The sequence below is a fragment of the Heterodontus francisci genome, chromosome 40, assembly GCF_036365525.1.
Source record: "Heterodontus francisci isolate sHetFra1 chromosome 40, sHetFra1.hap1, whole genome shotgun sequence".
In the NCBI taxonomy this organism is placed as follows: Eukaryota; Metazoa; Chordata; class Chondrichthyes; order Heterodontiformes; family Heterodontidae; genus Heterodontus; species Heterodontus francisci.
This window is the reverse complement of record NC_090410.1, coordinates 21275362-21296169: the sequence shown is the minus strand read 5'-3', so window position 1 is coordinate 21296169 and position 20808 is coordinate 21275362. Positions and strand designations below refer to the sequence as shown.

The 20808-nt window shown below is 43.5% G+C and overlaps 1 protein-coding gene across 6 annotated transcripts in view; it reads left to right on the top strand.

The window, feature by feature from the left end:
- LOC137353139 (uncharacterized) overlaps positions 1 to 20808 on the top strand; it is a 136837-nt gene that overhangs the window by 49290 nt on the left and 66739 nt on the right. For 4 of the 6 annotated variants that reach the window (XM_068019176.1, XM_068019177.1, XM_068019179.1 and 1 more), the window contains exons 13-20: positions 236 to 1065; positions 9106 to 9206; positions 10132 to 10180; positions 11100 to 11253; positions 11366 to 11709; positions 14117 to 14278; positions 14940 to 15051; positions 17848 to 18299. In XM_068019176.1, the coding sequence (XP_067875277.1) occupies positions 236 to 1065; positions 9106 to 9206; positions 10132 to 10180; positions 11100 to 11253; positions 11366 to 11709; positions 14117 to 14278; positions 14940 to 15051; positions 17848 to 18299 (2204 nt within the window). The remainder of the gene's footprint in view (positions 1 to 235; positions 1066 to 9105; positions 9207 to 10131; positions 10181 to 11099; positions 11254 to 11365; positions 11710 to 14116; positions 14279 to 14939; positions 15052 to 17847; positions 18300 to 20808) is intronic. The other 2 variants (XM_068019178.1, XM_068019180.1) reach the window with 2 other exon arrangements.

Below are 20808 nucleotides of genomic sequence, written 5' to 3'. Positions count from 1 at the left end.
TGCTGAGCTGAAGTTTCTTTCATTAAGAAGCTTTTCAGCAGTGGTTCAATTTTTTTTGAGCAGTTCACATGAAACCTTTTTTGTTATGGTGACTGTTATTCAATTGTTCTTTTTTAAAAAAAATCTTGCGCTTCACCGTAAAGGCGAAATGAAAGTCCTGGACAATGGAAAAATGAATTCCCTTTTAACCTAAATAATTGAGAAATGATTTTGAAGAATAATGTTTCAATTACAGGAACATCTCCACTGGTCGAAATCCTCACACCTACAGCTACTACTTTGGTAGGTGATGCTAACACTCCTCATTGTAACACAGCTGCTACAAATTCAGAATTGTGTACCAAAACTGGTTCATCAGAAGAAACAAGTGTTGGGGCAGGTTTGTGCACTTCCACACCTCTGTGTAACGTTGTCACCTGTGTTACAACAAAGCCACAACTTCAGACTAGTGCTACAACTTGGAATTTGGCGGATCAAGTTTCTCCATTCCAGTCACTATTTCCAGATACCACCACGCCGGAGGCTGGACAACACAACAGACCATACAGTATCATTCCTTTGGCTGGTTGCCAGTCAAAAGCAAATGTTGATGAATTAAACAATGACATGTTTGACTTAAAAATGAAAATGAATCCAATAAAACCTTCTGAGCCAGAGGAATATGATCAAAGAGTTGGTACCGTTAGAACCTTTCCTATCAAAAGCGAGAACATTACAGTCACTGGAGCTTACGAAACAAAATGGGTACCAGAGAACAGCAGCTTTGCAGAGGATCACAAAAGGACAGATTGCATAGAACAATTGAAATGTGAACTTAATGTCGACAAGCCCAGTGAAGCCCAAATTAAGGTTGAGAGAGATTTGTCAGAAATAAATGCCGGTGAGCCCGTTGATTCTGACAGCTCTGAAATCTGCACTGTGACCATAAAAGAGGAGCATTTGAATGATGAGGAAGACGATGTCTTTACTGCATTGAAAGAAGAGTCCTTTAGAAGCTCCAAGTTCTGGAATTGTTCATTCAATTTAAATACAGAAGCTGTGACTGAAGCAGAGTTGGGCGTACAGGTATGTATGGAATATACATTTTTGTGGTTCATTGATTTTCCTATGAATGAGAATAGATGGGAAAAAATTCAGGCACTAAACTGACTGCTCTCAAGCTTAGGGCTTACAATCCTTTTGTAACACCCATGACTAAAATGGTCCTTTGTATTATGCAATCAGACATAATGTGGCTTGTTCCAGGCTCAACACCAGTTACTTTGGTTCTTTGGCAAAAGGCAAAAAGCTGTAATTTTTTTTTCCAGTTAGTTTGATGCCTAGTTAAATAGCGCAGGTTTATCCTGTGGTGAATTTTTCTTTCCTTTTCCCCTCTGGAAAAAGTGTTATAGCTGAGACATAGACCATTTGAGCAGTGATGTTTGCATTGGTGCCTTTCTGTGAGCCTCCTAGTCTAATCTCCATTCCATTTAGTGTTCGTCTTTTTCAAGCAACAATCAGAGTTTCTTAATGGAGTGAATCCTTCAAAGCTTACCCTAGTATGTAGGATACTCAGCTTGATAAAGTAAACCTGAAACAGTGTTTTCAGATGCACCAAGGCCTTTGTATTTGTAATAAAGGCCAGCATACCAATTGCCTTCCTAACTGTTTGCTGTATCTACATGTTAAGTTTAGGGCAAACTATTTCAATTACACAGCATAGTCAGTAGCTGGAATGGGTTACCAGAACACTCAATGTACTTTTTAAAAAAAAACAACTAGGTGCTCTAATGCTAAGGCAATGCAGTTAGGTCATCAAGGGGAGGGATAGGAACATAAGAAATAGGAGGTGTAGGCCATTTGACCCTTTGAGCATGCTGCGCCATTCACTAAGATCGTGGCTGATCTTCATCCTCAACTCTGTCTTCCTGCACTAACCCATATCCCTTAATTCCCTTAGTACCCAAAAATCTATCAACCTTTGCCTTGAATATACTTATTGACTGAGCATCTACAGCTCTAGGAGTAGAGAATTCCAAAGATACACAATCCTTTATGTGAAGAAATTTCTCATCAGGCCTAAGTGGCTGACCTCTTATTCTGAGACTGACCCCTAGACTTTCCAGCCAGGAGAAACATCTTCCAAGCATCTACCCCTTAGGAAATTTTATATGTTACAATTAGATCACACCACATTCTTCTAAAGTCTAGGGAACTAAGCCTAGTGTACTCAATTTCTCATCGTCGGACAATCCTCTCATCCCAAGAATCAGTCTAGTAAGCCTTCCTTGCACTCCCTCTATATCAAGTCTGTCCTTACTTAAGTAAGGAGACCAAAACTACACACACAACTTCAGATGTGGTCTGACCAATGCCCTATACAATTGTATAAGACTTCTTTACTCTTGTACTCCAGCTGCTTTGTAATAAAGGCCAACGTACCATTTGCCTTCCTAATTGCTTGCTGTACCTGAATCTTAACTTTCTGTGATTTGTGTACATGTACACCCATGATCCTCTGAATACCAACATTTACCAAGTCTCGCACAATTAAAAATATTTTACTATCTTTTATTTTTCTTTCCAAAGTGAACAACTTCACACTTGCCCGCATTATATTCCACCTGCCTGTCGCCCATTCTCACAACCGGTCTATGTCCCTTTGCACCCTCTTTGCGTCCTCCTCACAGCTTACTCTCCCAACTATTGTCAATAATCTTGGATACATTACACTCGGTGCCCTCATCTGGGTCATTGCTATAGATTGTAAGTAGCTGAGGTCCAAGCACCAATGTTCTCTCTAAATTTTTTTTGTGTTGGGCGAGGCCTGCTCACTTCACTGTGTTGCCTTCAAATATTTTGAAATGGCCACACACATGCATTATCTAAAACTGAGCAACTAGTGAGCTACTTGCGTAGTACCTTTCGGGTTACTGCGCATCCATGCACACCTTGGAGGGAGCATTGCTCAGCACTGATCCTTATAGTACTCCGCTGGTTACAGTCTGCCAACTCAAATGATCTGTTTATTCCTACTCTGTTTTCTCTCTGTTAACCAATCCCCAATCCATGCTAATATAATATCCTTAATCCATGAGCCCCAATTTTGTGCTGTAACCTCTTGTGTGGCACCTTATTGAATACGTTTTGCAAATTTGGTGAACCAATATTCACTGGTTCCCCTTACCTAGCCTGCTAGTTAAAACCTCAAAAAAAAACTCTGAACAGATCTGTCAAATATAATCTCCCTTTCATAAATCCTTGTTGACTCTGCCTGTCATATTATGATTCTCTTAAGTACCCTATTACCATGTCCTTAATAATAGATTACAATATTTTCCTTATTGCTGATGTCAGGCTAACCAGCCTGTAGTTTACGGTTTTCTCTTCCTTCCACCCCCCCCAACCTCCCCCCACCCCTCCTTTCTTGACTAGTGGGCTTACGTTTACTACTTTCCAATCCATGGGGACTGTTCCAGAATCAATGCATCCACTATTTCTGTAGCTACCTTCAGGTCCAGGGGATTTGTCGTCTTTTAGTTCCAGTAATTTCTTCAGTGCTATTTCTTTACTTACGCTAACTTCATTAAGTTCCCCATTCTCACTAGACCCTTGGTTCCCCACTCTTTTCTGAATGTTTCTTGTGTGTTCTATCATGAAGACAGATACAAAGTATTTGTTTCATGTCTCTGCCATTTTCTTAGTCCCCATTATAATTTTTCCTGTCTCTGTCTCTAATGGGCTCTGTTTACATTTGATAATCTCTTCATTTTTACTCAGAATTTATTTTATTTAGAGATACAGCACTGAAACAGGCCCTTCGGCCCACCAAGTCTGTGCCGACCATCAACCACCCATTTATACTAATCCTACACTAATCCCATATTCCTATCACATCCCCACCGGTCCCTATATATTTCTTTACCACCTACCTATACTAGGGGAAATTTATAATGGCCAATTTACCTATCAACCTGCAAGTCTTTGGCTGTGGGAGGAAACCGGAGCACCCAGCGAAAACCCACGCAGACACAGGGAGAACTTGCAAACTCTGCACAGGCAGTACCCAGAATTGAACCCGGGTCGCTGGAGCTGTGAGGCTGCGGTGCTAACCACTGTGCCGCCCATTGTCTCTTGTTATGATAGAGGTGGAAGGAGTGCACTGTTTATTCTAGTCCCACTTCTCCACAGGTCACAAAATATATTTTTAAATTTTCCCACTTACTAATACAGTCAATCATATACTCTATTTTTCCCAGAATAGAGCACACTAAACAGGTTTCTTTAATGAAAACAAAATTATCAGTTTATCATAGAACAAGTCTTAACTGGTAATGAAGTAACGCTTAAACACACATTTAAATTTTTAAAGTCCCTTTTTTACCTTAGCCCCTCACTCACTCTCTCACTCTCACACAAGCACACACATACACCGGTTGACTGGAAAAATAAAAGGGATTTTTAAAATTCAGAGCTCTGTTAAGAGAGAAAAACAAACACTTGGGCTGATTACTTGCTCGTTTTTGAATAAAACAGCAGATGAGATATGCTGTTCCAAAACTGGCATACACGGGTCACTGGGATCTTTTAGAACTGTTCTTTTCAGGCAGCATTAAGAATTAATTTAGCAAGCTTTCTTTAAAGACAGGAGTCGAGATGAATTGACACAGTGGACTTCTCAGGATCTTTGAGAAATGCTGGAAAGTGAGCTGGGTTGTCGTCTTCTCTCCTTCCTTTACTTCCTCAGCAGCAGGCTAACTTTATCAGCCACACACTCCAGAAGATAAAACACACTGACACTACAACCAAAAGCTTATGAGTCTACTGCCCCGTCAGGTGTGCTCTGCTGCTCCCTGGCTTGTCCTATCAGGACGCGTGACTGACATCTCTGCCCACATCATCCCCTGTTACCAGGGTTTCTGTTCTATTTTTAACTTGAGCCATGTGACAGCCAGTACATTGTTGCCAAACCAGTTCTTTCAGTGTCCCCTTGATGACTCTCTTTGAAAAAAAACTGGTCCAACATTTATTCAGTTTGACAATGAATTCCTCAAAAATATTTTCACAAAAAAAAAACAATCACTTCCATAACACCCTTGATGGTTTATTTACTCATATTCTTTTAATCAATTTCTTGGTTATCCTTTGCTGAATTGTAAAATCCTCCCAATCCTCAGGTTACTATTATTTTTGTTAACATTGTAAGCCTCTTTCTTTAATCTATTACCAGCTTTAACATCTCCTGGTATCCACAAGTGAACCACTTTTCCCGTGGTTTTTTTTCCTTAAGAGAATGGATATTACAAATTAAGAATTAATTCTTTTCAATATTTACCATTGTTTATCTACCGTCGTATCTTTTAATGTGTTTCCAATCTACCTTGCCCAACTTGCTCCATACCGATGTAGTTTGCTTTGTTCAAATTTAAAATCCTAGATTTGGACTTAACTAAATTATACTCAAACTCAATTTAAAATTCTATCATATTATGATCACTATTCCCTGGAGGCTGCTTTACTACAAGATTATTAATTAAACCTTTTTCATTAAACAATACTAGATCTAAAATAGCCTGTTCCCTAGTTGGTTCCTTGATGTACTGATCTAGAAAACTATCTTGTATACATTCCATAAACTCATCCTCCACACTATTACTGCAAATTTAGTTTGGCTAGGCTATTGAAGATTAATGTTCCCCATGATTACTTTATTATCCTTTTCACATGCACCTCTAATTTCCTGATTTATTCTCTGCCTGACACTACAACTACTGTTTGAGGACAGATAAACTACTCCCACAAGTGTGTTCTGCCCCTTCTTGTTTCTTAGCTCCACCCAAACTGATTTTACATGTTGATTTTCTGAGCTAAAATCCTTTCTCTCTACTGTCTTTATCCTATCCTTTATTGTCAGGGAGACTTGAACTAGGAGACAATTTAAAAATTAGGGGTGTCCCATTTAAGTTGAGATGAGGAGAGGGTCTCAGAGGGTCATTAGTCTGTGGAATTCTCTTCACCAGAGAGCAGTGGAGGCTAGGTCATTGAATATATTCAAGGCTGAGTTGGATAGATTTTTGATTGACAAGAGAGTCAAAGGTTATGGGAGGCAGACAGGTAGGTGGTGTTGAGGCCACAATCAGATCAGCCATGATCTTATCAAATAGCAGAGCAGGCTCGAAGGACTGAATGGCCTACTCCTCCTAATTCTTGTGTGTACCCCCCCTCCTATTCCATTTGCCTATCACTTCTAAAAGTCAAGTGTACTGGAATATCTAGTTCCCAACCTTAGCCATTCTGCAACCATGTCTGTAATGGCTATTAGATCAAACCTATTAGTTTCTAATTGTGCAATTCATCTATTTTGTTGCGAATGCTTTGCGCATTCAGATACAGTACTTTAGCTTTACCTTTTTTCTATTTATTTCCCTGATGTCACCTTAATGCCCTGAATTCTCTACCCCTTCCTAACCCACTCTGCTTATTCTTACCCAAATCACTACTCTGCTCCACAGCCTTGACTTTCCCTTACTGCTTTTGAATTTACCCTTTCCTGAATCCTCCCTATACCCTCCTCCCCTTCATTAATATAAAGCCCTGTCTACTGCCCTAGTTATTCAATTCGCCAGGACACAGGTTTAAGTGGAGCTTAACAAACAGTTCCATCTTTACCCAGTACTGGTGTCAGTGGCCCATGAAGCAAAACTCCTGTCTCCCACACCACTCTTTCAACAATGCATTTATCTTTATGCCAATTTGCATGTGCACCAGGCAATCCAGAGGTTACTACCTGTGAGGTTCTGTGTTTCAAATTGGTTAGTTCCTAGTTCCTCAAACTCATTCAGCAGAACATCATTCCTAGTTCTTCCTGTGTTGGTTCCTAAATGGACCATAACAACTGGATCCTCCTCCTCCTCCCATTCCAAGTTTGTCTCCGCCCATGAGGAGATGTCTTTAACTCTGGCAACCGGCAGGCAACAGAACCTTTAGAATTTCTGGTCATGGCTGCAGAATCTATCCCCCTACCACTGCCATTTGAATGGCCACCTGTACCATGGTATGATGGTCAGTTTGCTGGTCCACCTCCAGGCTTTACCCTCCTCCACCTAGGCAGCAAGAACCTTGTACCTGTTGGATAAGGGCAAAGGCTGAGGGCTCCTCCATCATTGCACATGGGGTCCCCTGACCTGCCTGACTCAGTTGCACCCTCCTGTCCCTGACCACTAACCAGGCCTGTACTAGTTCCAAACCTAAGGGGTGTGACTACCTCCTGGATCAAAGTGTCCAGCTAATACTTTTTCCCCTCTCTGATGCCTTGCAATGTCTGCACCTCGGACTCAAGCTCGAGAACTCTGAGCTGAATTTCCTTAAGATGCAGACATTTACTGCAGATGTGGTTGTCCAGGATTATGATGCACACAAAATTCCACATACTACATTTGCGGCACAGAAGCTGCACTGCCATTCCTATATAACCTTATTTATTTGTTTCATTAAACTGGGGCCCCGCTGTAACATGGTCTGCTAAAGCGCAGAACTCTGTATAATGCAGGTCTTGACTTGACCACAAAACTTTCATTCTGCAAATGCAGCTATAAGCCTCCCCCACTACCTCCCCTTTCCCCACAGCCACCCACTTTAGTCAAGAGTCATAGAGAGATACAGCACTGAAACAGGCCATTGGGCCCACCGAATTTGTGCCGAGCAACAACCACCCATTTATACTAATCCTACATTAATCCCATATTCCCTACCACATCCCCACCATTCTGTTACCGCCTACCTACACTAGGGGCAATTTACAATGGCCAATTTACCTATCAACCTGCAAATCTTTGGCTGTGGAAGGAAACCGGGGCGCCTGGCGGAAACCCACGCGGTCACAGGGACAACTTGCCGAGAACTGAACCCGGGTTGCTGGAGCTGTGAGGCTGTGGTGCTAACCACTGCGCCACTGCCGCCCAAAAAAATAAAAAGTAAAAGCAGCCATTTAATTATTTAATTTTACACAGCATCTGCTTTATTTATTTAGTTTGATGCATGAGGACTGGAAACTAGGAATATGCACGCAGTATTGGCCCTGGAACTAGCAGGATCAAATCTGAACGCTAGGCACCAGCAGTGAAATAATGTGGTCTGACCTATAACGCGGACTCGAGATATGGGCGCCGTGTACCGCTTTATAGTAGGGATCCCAATGTATTTCTTTAAAATTAGGGTCTCTCTTTAAATTGCTCCAGTTCCTGTTCCTTTGCTACTTGTTTTTGTTTATCAGCTCCTTTGTTTTATTATTTACTTAATTCATTATCTATATATGTCAGATACTAATTTATTGAAAATTCAGAACCCTTTAACGTTAGTATCCTCTATTTTTAGTTCATTTTAATTTTATCCTCCTAGATTTAATTAATTAAACACTCAATTATATAATAAATTATACACTTGACTTAGGTTTAAAATAAATTCCTTAGGTGTACTTCCTTGGGCTCTACCACTCCTCTGACATCACTTTTTCAGATTGAATTTTTTTTTCTAGATTCTTCCCTGTGTCAGAGACACTGCTCCTCTCAGCTGCTTGTCCAGTACTTTGTGGCCGATAAGGTAGAGATATTAGTTTTTGGGAGGAAAACCAAATCACTTCATCTCTGAGAATGGGCCAGTCTTCATTCAGTGAGGAGGGGAAGAAAATCACCATGGACTCTGGCCACTAAGCATTTGCAACTTGGGGTGGGATCTTGTCTCAGAATGAGGAGTTGTCGGTAGTAAGGACCCTGGATGGTGAAGTTGGTGCGTACTGTCCACCTGGTCAGTACGATCACCTAGCATTTCCTAGGAGCCTAGATCTGTTGGTGGACCAAGTTGGCCAGGTGTTTAAGTTGCTGCAATAGTTTACCAGCACCTGCAAATAATATTCCGGGAGCAAGATGCTGTTAAGCTTGAATTACCACCAGAATCGCTTCTTTTCTGCTATAGGGAAATGCCTGACTTCTGTCTCTCAAATGTTGCCATAATTGGCTTAAAACTTGGTATGCAGGAATCATGTGTTTTTTTTAAGGTAGTCTTCCACTCGATGAGATGCAAGTTTTCTGCCACTTCTGTCATTGTGCAGACTTTTGTTCTTCTTTGCAGACTCATTCAAATAGAAGTAGAGATGGGTTTGGAAACCTTGCGTCGAAATCAAGAATTCCAAGAAATTCATTAATTGTCAATAATCTCAGTGTACCACACAGGTCAGTAACCATTAAAGAAACAGTAAAAGTTTATCCTCAATACCCACAGTATGTAGGATGCTCAATAGAGAAAGTAAACCTGGAATAATATTTTCATATATAACAGGACAAGAAGGTAAATAATTGTAGTTGTAAAGAGCAAAATTAGGACAGCATCAGTGTATTTCTTTATACAGAACATATTCAGTAGCTAGAAAGAGTCAGCCAGACGCTGGATGTATATAAGAAACAACAGACTGCTGTAATGGCAAGACAGTAGGGTTGCTGTTTCAGAAGGGTGAAACCAAATGGGATAGAAGGTCTCTTCATCCAGAGTGATCTTTCATGAAGTTTAACTTCCACGTTGACCTTGTGTGGATAGAATTGCTCCTAAACCCATCCCCTTTATGTAATAGTTATTTATCTGAGGAAGTTGCATTGTTAAAGTTCTACCTTCAGCCTTACAGTTGAAATGTTGCTTGATTGATGTACACAAGGCTGTTATCTATGCAGGCAATTTAATGAAATTTAATTGATAGGGGCAGTTTGCCTCCTGGTAAATTCATTATTAAATGTAAATTGGTGAACAGTGTAGCAGTGATTCTTTTCTTCCGCTCCCCACCATTCCCCCCCCCACCCCCCCCCCCCCCCCCCCCCACTTGCCCCCATCACTGTCCCCAACAAACAAGCGCACACGTAATGGAAAGAGAGTAGTCACTTATTGTTCTTGGAGGATCTACTACATTCAAAACATGAGAAAGCTCCTACCCACAATTAATCAGTCATTTGATTTTGATACTTATTTAACATGAAGTTTTTGCAAGAATTTTGGATATGCAAACTTGTAAATTTAACATTGTTACACACCCATCTGTTAATGTTCGTAGTCTGCTTCATTTACGCCAATTGACTGCAAATGATCTTATAAACTATTCCTGTTTTCTAGGGGATTTTTCCAGAATTCACAATCATTCAGCCACTCATCTAAAAGAACGGTGAGTCCAATTAAACGTTTAGTTTTGTTGCATGGCCAATTGACTACACTTACTTCAAACCTAGGGCGGTATTTTATTTATGGCACACCGTTCCCGATGGCGGAAGTGAAATTGGGCGGCACTTCTGCTTTTGTGCTGGGCTGGGGCGGGATGGGGGAACAGGAGAAACGTGGGATCGCGCGTTGGAGGAAGCTTTTCAGTGGTGCAATCCAACGTCATTTAACAATGCAGAAGTTAAGGCTGGGCTATAAAGCACCCCCCTGGACAAACAGGGACTTTCGGCATCATGACCATAACGTTACTGGCTAACTCCAGAGGCTGAGTAAAGTATCTATTTTTCAGCAGCAGTCCCACATTCAAACTTCTCCCACATCATTCATTTTTCGATTTGTCTTTATTGTCTTTGATCTCCCTCAATCACATCCAGTGTCTGTGAGTAGACATAGACCGGCCCCACGGTTCAGTGATGCCTCCCTTCAGGTTCTCCTCCAGGCTGTTAGGGAAAGGCAAGAGGTGCTATTTCCCCAGAATGGCACCAAGTGACCCTCCCGCCTGGTCGAGGGTAGCAGATGAGGTGAGCAACTGTGGGGCCATCGGAGGACGTGGGTGCAGTGTAGGAAACCAGTCAGCAACCTGCTCTGAGCTGCCAGGATAAGTGTGATGGTTGCATCGTACCTGATGGTCTCATGGGGTTGACAGCAATGTAAATTTGCAAGTAGGGAGGTATGCCAGACTTTGGAATGGGTGGTCAGCCTCAGTGCCACATGGGAATTGAGACCAAATTGTGTGAAAGTCTGGCAGATGTGAGTGCTTGGATGCAGCTTGTGACTGACAGGACAGCATGTTTGATGGGGAAGCATTCAGACAACAGTGTAAGTTGTCACGTGACATGTAAATAAGTCTGCACTTTGTCATGCAGGACATGCAGAGACATAATGCTAGAGAAAGATGTAAGACAGGAGGTGGTGACCCTAACCTGAGGCTTCTCACCCCTGCTGAGGAAGAGGCTCTGCAGCTCGCAGGAGAGGAGGGAGGAAGAGCAGTAGCAGACGGCAAGGCTGGAAAGTCCAGGCGTAAGTGTTGAATTGCATTCAAACTGGTGATTGGCATATGGGCGCACATGAAGAGGTGTAGTTCTTGTGTTGTGATGAATCTTAATATGGTTCTGTTTGTTCTCTACTGCAGTTCATCGCAGTCCAAGGTCCAGACCTCAACCACGTGAAGAACATGAAGACCCCACCTCTGGAGATGATGAGACCAGTGTCCCAGAGGATGCACCGTCATCTGCCTCTTCAGCAACCTCCGACAGCACAGTTACACCCATACGGGTCGCGGAAGGGTCGCGTTTAGAATCGGGGTCTCAATCTGGTGATCACAACATGGACACGTTACAGCAGCGGAAGGAGACTGTGACAGCCGGGTCCCCTGACACTCGGAGGACTGCTGGGGACCGGGCCCCTGCTGAGACCCACGCTGATGAAGGGCCTCTGGTAGCGGCCACAAGAACCCTGCTGGACATGCAGCAAAAGGTAGGGGAACATATCTCGGAGATGCCAGAGGTCATGCGCGGCTTTGCGCAAGTGATGGAGGAGTCCATGCAAGCCATGAGTTCCGCCATGTCTCAGGCATGCAAGCGCATGGCTTCATCCATGGAGAGGTTGGCGACCGCCATGAAGAGCCAGGTAGATCACTCGACCCATATGCGCTCTGACCTGCATTCCATCGCTGTAGCCATGGGCTCAGTGCAGCAGTGGCTAGGTGAGAGGGGGATGAGTCACATGGACCGCCCTCCAGGTGCTGCTTCCCCTCAGGGAGACAGTCAGGTGCCATTGTGTACCCAGATGGATGAAGAGTGCTTGCCAACTGCTCCAGGGGCATCGTCTCTGGACACCCCCGGGGTGAGCGGCCTCTCCTCATCCCCTCCGACATTGACCCCATTACATCCAGTAGGTGAGGCCGTGGAGCATGCCCCTGCACCAGTGCAGGAAACCTCCAATATCCCGGAGCCCTCAAGGCCTCGGACCTCCAGAGGACGCCCACCACGGTCATCAAAAGCAACGGGGAAGCGCACAGAGCAGACGGCCTCCATCTCAGCTGCTGATGTTGCGTTTGCACCAAGACGTAGTGATCGTAAGCGTAAACATAAGTGTTACTGAGAGCACGAAGGTGGCATGGGTGTCCACCAACTATATTTCTCATGTAAATATTTCACAATATATCTGTTTAAAATTACTCACGTATGCGTTATCTTCATTTGTTTGGACTAACTTAGTTGGAGAGCTAAATGTAATGGCATGCCTCATGGTTGGCACACTTTGATGCTTACAGAGGTGGTACGGACATTGCATTTTAATGTGGAAATCGCAATGTTGAGTTTCATCAATCAAACTTCAATGAATGTTCATGTGACTGTCCAGTTTGCAGTTGATAGTTTGTGGAACATGGCTGCACCTGCAGGCTGTGCTGGCACTCCCATTTGTGCACTGTCATGCTGCTGATGCTGCGGATTCAGTTGTTGTGCCGCAAGAGTCCTCCTTAGCAGCATCCTCTCCACCTGGTGACATGTTTGAGTGAAAATTGGGTGTGTGAGACCCAGGTTATTATAATTATATAACTGTGTTCATAGGCAGACAGGGAAATGAGCACATCCTTGTCCATTGCTTTCATCCATAGAATTGATCAGCAGTGAGTTGTTAAACTCCACCCATTTTCCACACACAACTCCACCCACTCCACTCTGGCCTCCTCCCAATGTGACTGGCAATCATTGCAGCCCCACATGCATCTTGAGATATTGAGACTATTGTGCTTGTGAGCTTCCAGTTCGAGGCCATGACCCACCACCCTCTTGTCACCCTCACACTTGTACTCATCACCCTTGGCCCTCCCAACATCACCTTCCGCCTTCCCTCTTTAACCCTTCAACCAAAACGCATTACCCTGGACCCTGTGACCATCCAATTGGACATGTCCACTCTACCCCCTTGAGCCTTTCCCCGTCGACATGCCCCCTCTGATCCTAGACCCTCCCTGCGTTATCCTTAGAGTTCGATTTGTTGACCTACCCTAGGAGATTTATTTGAATATCCCAACCTTTGACTGGACCTGCCTCCCCTAACGAATCGAACTCCCCCTGTGACTGTGATCATTCCCTCTGCCATTCAGCACCCTGAGTTTGACCCACAGGACCCCAATGTGGACAGTACTGACCCCTCCATTTAGGCTCCACATTTCCCTTACCTTGACTGACCATCTTCCCCCGCCACGCCACACCACACCACACCACACTACACCACACCGAGGACACCAGGCCGTTCCCACTTCACCTCTTCATCCAACCCCTCCCTTGGATCCCTCTGCCACTCCTCCGTTTGTGTGCACCTAACCCCCTGCCACCCCTATTTTGCCTTTACTGTTCCCGTGCCTTCATCCAAACTGCCATTCTCCTGTAGCCCTTCCTTGTGCCGCTGAGTTCAACAAACTAAACCGCTGACCTCAGATACAGCTGCACTAGGACGACTGTTGAACGCCACCTTGAAAAGACCGTCCAGCGTGTGCCACGAGATTCCTGTCCACCCCTCAGTTAATCTGGAAGGTAGGACTTCATTGCAATTAATTATAAGCAAATGAGTATTCATTGCATGCAAATGTATTTAAAGTTGGAACCTGCCACGGGAAGTCGTGAAGACTGACCCGCCACAAAGATGCCGCTGATTTAATCTTAGATTCTCAACCCACAGTCGGGAAAAAAAAATTTCAACTCCTGCCTTATTTAGTCACCCGACCTGCCACGTTTCCCACTTTTGCAGGCCCCATAAAATTTCCCCCCAAGTTTCTAACTATTCGGGGTTGCTTGTTCTACTAACAGCGGCCAATGCTAGACAGCTCAGTAAGGCCCAGCTTCAGCTACATTCTCAATGGTTTTATTATTCTTAGGTATTTGAGCCTTCTGTGCTATGTGAAGCTAGAAAGAAAGCAATATTACACAACATGAGAGAACGAGAGTCACGCAGGATGATGGAAAACCGTTTTAAAGTACTGAAGAACAAGCTCTTTGATGACGAGCAAATTGCTTCAAAGGGTGCCATCCTTGACGAGGTTTGTGAATACTTCAGTTGATCACAATGTAAGAATGCCAAGAATTTCACCATCAGTTTTTCAATGAACATTTTTGCACTTTATCTCCCAGTACTCATTGGTCCCTTTTAAGGATTGAACAGATTTTTCAGCAATTAAATATTTGTTTATTCACCACCACCCCCCACCCCCCCCATTCTGTTGGGCACAACCAAAAAACTAATCATTAAGTTGAAAGTCCGATCCCATTTTATTGCTACAGATCAATTATTTGACTTCCTTGATGGCTATTTTGAACACTAATGGTCATATAGGTCCTGCAACAAATAGTATATTCTACCCATGTTCATTCAAAGTGGGTTTTGTTCAAATATAATTGTAATTATTCAGCAGTTCAATGCTTTCTACAACAGGAAGGAGGCATTCTTTCACCGCTTCAATTCAAATGTAGCAGCTTCAAATTAAGAACAGGCAATAATGTGGTTGAGATGGTGAGCAATTGATCAGACATTTGTATGGCTTGTGTTTATCCATAGGGATGGAGTGAAAATCTGGGGAAGAACTCTAAATGTAATATTTGAAATGCACAGCACCCACATCCATGTGGACTTTTGAAACTGTCCTCAGGCACAGATTGGGTATTGATATTTTTTGTATTTCATGATTTTACTGTGTTCCACAGGCCATTGATGTAATCACTAATTTGGATAAGCAGTCCAAAAATCTAGCAATAGAGAAAGATCTGCTTTTGGGAAAACAAAAGATCCTGTTAGAAAAGATATCGCTCTTGTCTGGTAAGACACTTTCTGTTAATAAGGAGAATTCTGCCACCAAAGTGATTTGGAATATGTTTATTGTCCTTCATTGAAACATATAGAATTCTTAAGCAGGCTTGACAAGGTAGATGCTGAGTGGCTGTTTCCTCAGCTGAAAGGTCCAGAATTGGGGGTCGTAGTCACAGGATAAAGGGTCTACCATTTAGGACTGAGAAGAGGAATTTCTTCACTCAGGGATGTGAATCTTTGGAATTCTCTAGAGGGCTGTGTATGCTCAGTTGTTGAATATATTCAAGGCTGAGATAGGTAGACTTTTGGGCACTAAGGGATATGGGGATAGAGCAGGAAAGTGTTGATGTAGAATATCAGCTGTGATCTTATTGAATGACAGAGCAGGCTCAAAGGGCCGTATGGTCGAATCCTGCTCCTATTCTTTATGTTCTTTCCTTGGGAAAGAACAATGGTCCAAGTGCAGGAATTAAGATAGCAAATTTACCCCTTAAGCTGCTGATAGGTACGGAGATGAGAGAAACTGGGATTGTTCTGCTTAGATCAGAGAAGGCTATGGGAAGATTTAGTTTTTTTTATTCATTCATGGGATGTGGGCGTCGCTGGCAAGGCCAGCATTTATTGCCCACCCCTAATTGCCCTTGAAAAGGTGGTGGTGAGCTGCCTTCTTGAACCACTGCAGGCCATGTGAGATAGGTACGCCCACAGTGCTGTTAGGAAGGGAGTTCCAGGATTTTGACCCAGCGACAGTGAAGGAACAGCGATATAGTTCCAAGTCAGGATGGTGTGTGGCTTGGAAGGGAACTTGCAGGTGGTGATGTTCCCATGCATCTGCTGTTCTTGTCCTTCAAGATGGTAGAGGTTGCGGGTTTGGAAGGTGCTGTCTAAGGAGCCTTGGTGCGTTGCTGCAGTGCATCTTGTAGATGGTACACACTGCTGCCACTGTGTGTCGGTGGTGGAGGGGGTGAATGTTTGTAGATGGGGTGCCAATCAAGTGGGCTGCTTTGTCCTGATGGTGTCGAGCTTCTTGAGTGGTGTTGGAGCTGCACCCATCCAGGCAAGTAGAGAGTATTCCATCACACTCCTGACTTATGCCTTGTCGATGGTGGGCAGGCTTTGGGGAGTCAGCAGTTGAGTTACTCGCTGCAGGATTCCTAGCCTCTGACCTGCACTTGTAGCCACAGTACTTATATGACTACTCCAGTTCAGTTTCTGGTCATTGGTAGCCCCTAGGATGTTGATAGTGGGGCAGTGATGGTAATGCCATTGAATGTCAAAGGGAGATGGTTAGATTCTCTCTTGTTGGAGATGGTCATTGCCTGGCACTTGTGTGGCGCGAATGTTACTTGCCACTTATCAGCCCAAGCCTGGATATTGTCCAGGTCTTGCTGCATTTCTACACGGACTGCTTCAGTATTTGAGGAGTTGCGAATGGTGCTGAACATTGTGCAATCATCAGCGAACATCCCTGCTTCTGACCTTATGATTGAAGGGAGGTCATTGATGAAGCAGCTGAAGATGGTTGGGCCTAGGACACTGCCCTGAGGAACTCCTGCAGTGATGCCCTGGAGCTCAGATGGTTGACCTCCAACAACCACAGCCATCTTCCTTTGCGCTAGGTATGACTCCAACCAGCAGAGAGTTTTCCCCCTGATTCCCTTTGACTCCAGTTTTGCTAGGGCTCCTTGATGCCATACTTTGTCAAATGCTGCCTTGATGTCAAGGGCAGTCACTCTCACCTCACCTCTTGAGTTCAGCTCTTTTGCCTATGTTTGAACCGAGGCTGTAATGAGGTCAGGAGCTGACTGGCCCTGGCGGAACCCAAACTGAGCATCACTGAGCAGGTTATTGCTAAGCAAGTTGGTGCAGTGCATCTACCTTCTAGATGGTAGAGGTCGTGGGTTTGGAAGGTGCTGACTAGGGAGCCTTGGTGTGTTGCTGCAGTGCATCTTGTAGGTGGTACACACTGCTGCCACTGTGCGTCGGTCTGGAGGGAGTGAATGTTTGTAGATAGGGTACCAATCAAGCGGGCTGCTTTGTCCTGGATGGTGTCGAGCTTCTTGAGTGTTGTTGGAGCTGCACCCAACCAGGCAAGTGGAGAGTATTCTATCAAACTCCTGACCTATGGACAGGCTTTGGGGAGTCAGGAGGTGAGATACTCGCCACAGGATTCCTAGCTTCTGACCTGCTTTGATGAAGGGTTTTGATGAGAGTAAATAAGGAAAACCTATTTCCACTAGCAGGATCACACATTAGCAAAAGAACCAGAAGGAAGATAAGAATTTTTTTTGTTGTAGAATGTGCTGCCTGAGGGCAGTGGAAACAGGTTCAATTGTAACTTTCAAAAGGAAATTGGATAAATACTTGGTGAGAAAATTGCAGGGCTTTGGGGGAAAGAGCAGAGGGAGTGGGGCTAATTGGATAAGTCTTCAAAGAGCCAGCACAGGCATGATGGGCCAAATGGCTTCCTCCTGTGCTGTATGATTCTAGGTTCAGGAAAATTACTGTTTCACTGGGCTGACCAGATTTGTTTATTTTTTAGTGATGGGGTTGGGGTAGCGCACTAATATTAGATTGCATCTCGTCAAACTATCAGAAACAATGTTATCGCTGTCATAAATACAAACCAAAATATACAGAAATCCATGAAATTTGCATCCAATGGTAATGGAACAAAGATTTGGAGATTGTTTCCTGTAGTCACTGTTTTTTTTCAGCACATTGTATCAGAAAATGATTGTTTTATAGTTGATCAACAACATAAATTAGCTTGAATAGCAACTGAACAGCTGTGCCTTCCCCCAGCAGAAATGGGACCTGTTGTAGCACAAGGTGGAGTTGAAGCTGGTGAAATCATTGAACCCAGCGAGGCCTTGAGTTTCTCAAGCGGGAAAGATTCCTCTTCTCAGAATTTCTTTGGAATGAAATGGTTTCCAGAAGGTGGTCCTTCGGATGCAGTGGCTGATCAAAGGACAGTTTGTGGAGTAACTGTAAAATATGAAGTGAATTCGACCAGTTCCGACGATATAGTTGCTGTTAGGGTCGGTGACTATCTCAATGAGAAATACAGCAGTGAACTGGACTATTCTGGCAGCGCTAACATGTTTGCAGTGAACACAGAAGAGAATGTTAGTCAAGAAGATTGCTCCACCTTCAGTTCAGAAAAGGAAGAATGTTCTGGAAGCTCCAAGTTCTGTAGCTTTTCAGATTACAGCACTGATATGGAAGCTTTGAATAAAATGAGCGTGGATGTATTGGTATGTAATTGAGCTTGGTTTGGTTCTGAATAATGTTTTCAGTTGGTTTCTATTTTGAGGAAATTGTCATTTCCCTGTTTTGAGATGCAAATAATATTCCAAATACAATAGGAACCTGGATTCTCCACCAGAATTGTCACATGACAGACTTGTGTGTGATATTGCCTGATGCCTGGCCCCTTGTGTTTCTATTTCGTTTCCTTGCTGAATATAAATATATGTTGTTGTTGAATAAAATTCTGTTTTGTTGTTTTATTTCCCATATTGGTATTGTGTATGCGTGGAACCAGATTTGGGGACTCGCGATTATCTGCTGATTGCCATCATCTACAGGAGGAACCTTTCCATTATGACGGCTAATGGGGATTTCATGATAACTTTTTACTTTGCACCATATAAGGAGGGGAGATGGTTTGTTTTGGGGGAGGAGGGAGGGAGGTGAGGGTACATGTAACACAGAGGTACCTCGAATTTAATCAGCATAATTGAATAATCTGACAGCAAGAGCAATGGTAATCTTTCCGATGTTTGTCCTTACCTGTTAAGCTACAATTAACCTTGCAAGTAATGGCATAGTGGGAAGAATCTTAACCGTGAGCAGCAGGTTTACTTCGTCAGATTCAACTAGTGAGGCATACTGGCTGGGTCAGTCTGTGGAATAGTGCAGCTAGAATATCATTGCCCAAATCATAAAATAGCATAGCACAGAGGAAGCGTCCAGATTTTTCGAAGAGCAATCAGTTAGTCCTACTCTCTGGCCATTTCCCCATATTCCTGCAATTTATTTCTCCAAGTATTTATCCAGTTCTCTTTTGAAGACTATTAGTGAATCGATCCACCACCCTATCAGGCACTACATTCCAAATCCTAAGCACTCGTTGCATAAAAGTTTTTCCTTAGGTCGCCTCTGGTTCTTTTGCCTTTATTCTGAACTTCTATCAGCTAGTATGCCATCTTGGGACAACGTCTAACCATCCTGAAGAGCCCAAAGTCTCTTCTTTTCCGTCCCCAACTCCCACCCACTGAAGAATAGTCACTAGTGGTCAGCAAAAAACTGACCGCATTTGGGAGCCTTGCTAGGGAGATAGCAAATGCCAGGAGCTCCTTGCAAACAGTGCATTTGCCATAAAATGTGCTTTGATCCCAGTATCCTGAATGCAGCATGGACACACACCATACCCCTTTGAGCAGTGGTCCAATCTATTGAAGGAGCAGAGCTTCAGCTTGCTCCTCTGCAGCCAAGTGTTGGTATGCATCTACCCCTGCACTTGTTTTCTCGTACAGGGCCTTCAGGCATTGCCTTCCAGCAGCTGTTTCCCAAGCATCCAAGTTTTTGGTTACATCTGCCTTTAACACGGTGAAAGGGTAGGTTGTAATGTGCCAGCCACCTTGATGACAATTGACGAGATGAAAAATCAGGTGAAACAGCTAGGTAATGAATGGCAGTTGGTGGGGTTTAAACTGCTTGTTTATGTAATAATGTATGTCCCAACTGTGGTGAGCAGATCTAAGCATTAAAACTAGCTTGTCAGTTTAAAATTGGAATTGTCCCCTCGCATATTTCAAGTGTTACTGAACCCAGAGCTTATTAATAGCTAGCTGGAGTTGCATTTAATCATATATTTGGGTGGTTGTTGGTTGGCACAGACTCGGTGGGCCGAAAGGCCTGTTTCAGTGCTGTATCTCTATTAGTATTAGTATATACTCACTGGCACATTAAAGCAGGCATTACATTGTAATCTCAAACAGGGGAGGGGAAACTAATGCTGATGTTGTGTTAACCATGTTAGGAGGTAGAATTTTAAAGTGCTGTACAGCCCCTTTCGGCATTTACAACACAGAGGCTGTGCTCAGAACTTCTGGAAAAAGCCAGATCACTAATATTTGCTCATTGAGTAGCAAGTGAAAAGGTGTGAAGCGATCAAAACGCTGTAAATCAATGGTGATTGGAAGGTTGGTGTCATCTACGGTAGGGAACATCAGTTATATAACTACAAGGGAAGAGCAAATAAACGCAAGACCTATATTGGCTTAATCCTCAAATTCCCTTAAAAAGGTTGATCCTCATTCATAGGCGAAGAAACTGCTTTCATTGCCCTCCTGGCCGCATCTCCCAATCCCAGTTCTGCGATGGATGCACTTGTGGTTCTGAACATATAAAACCAGTTGTAGCACATCATGGAATGGTATTTGCAGATAAATTGTTTGAATTTTTGCTTAAACGGAATAGAATCATAGAGTGTCCACAGCACAGAAGAAAGCCATTCGGCCTGTCGTGTCTTTGCTGGTCTCTGCAAGAGTAACTCACAAGTCCCACTCCCCAGCCTTTTCCCCGTAGCCCTGCAAATTTTTTCTCTTCGTATAATTGTCCAATTCTCTCTTGAAGGCCTCCATTGAATCTAGCCCACCAAACTCTCAGACAGAGCGTTCCAGATCCAAACCACTCGCTCTGTAAAAGGTTTTTTCTTATGTCACCTCCTGGTTCTTTTGCCAATTGCCTTATATCGGT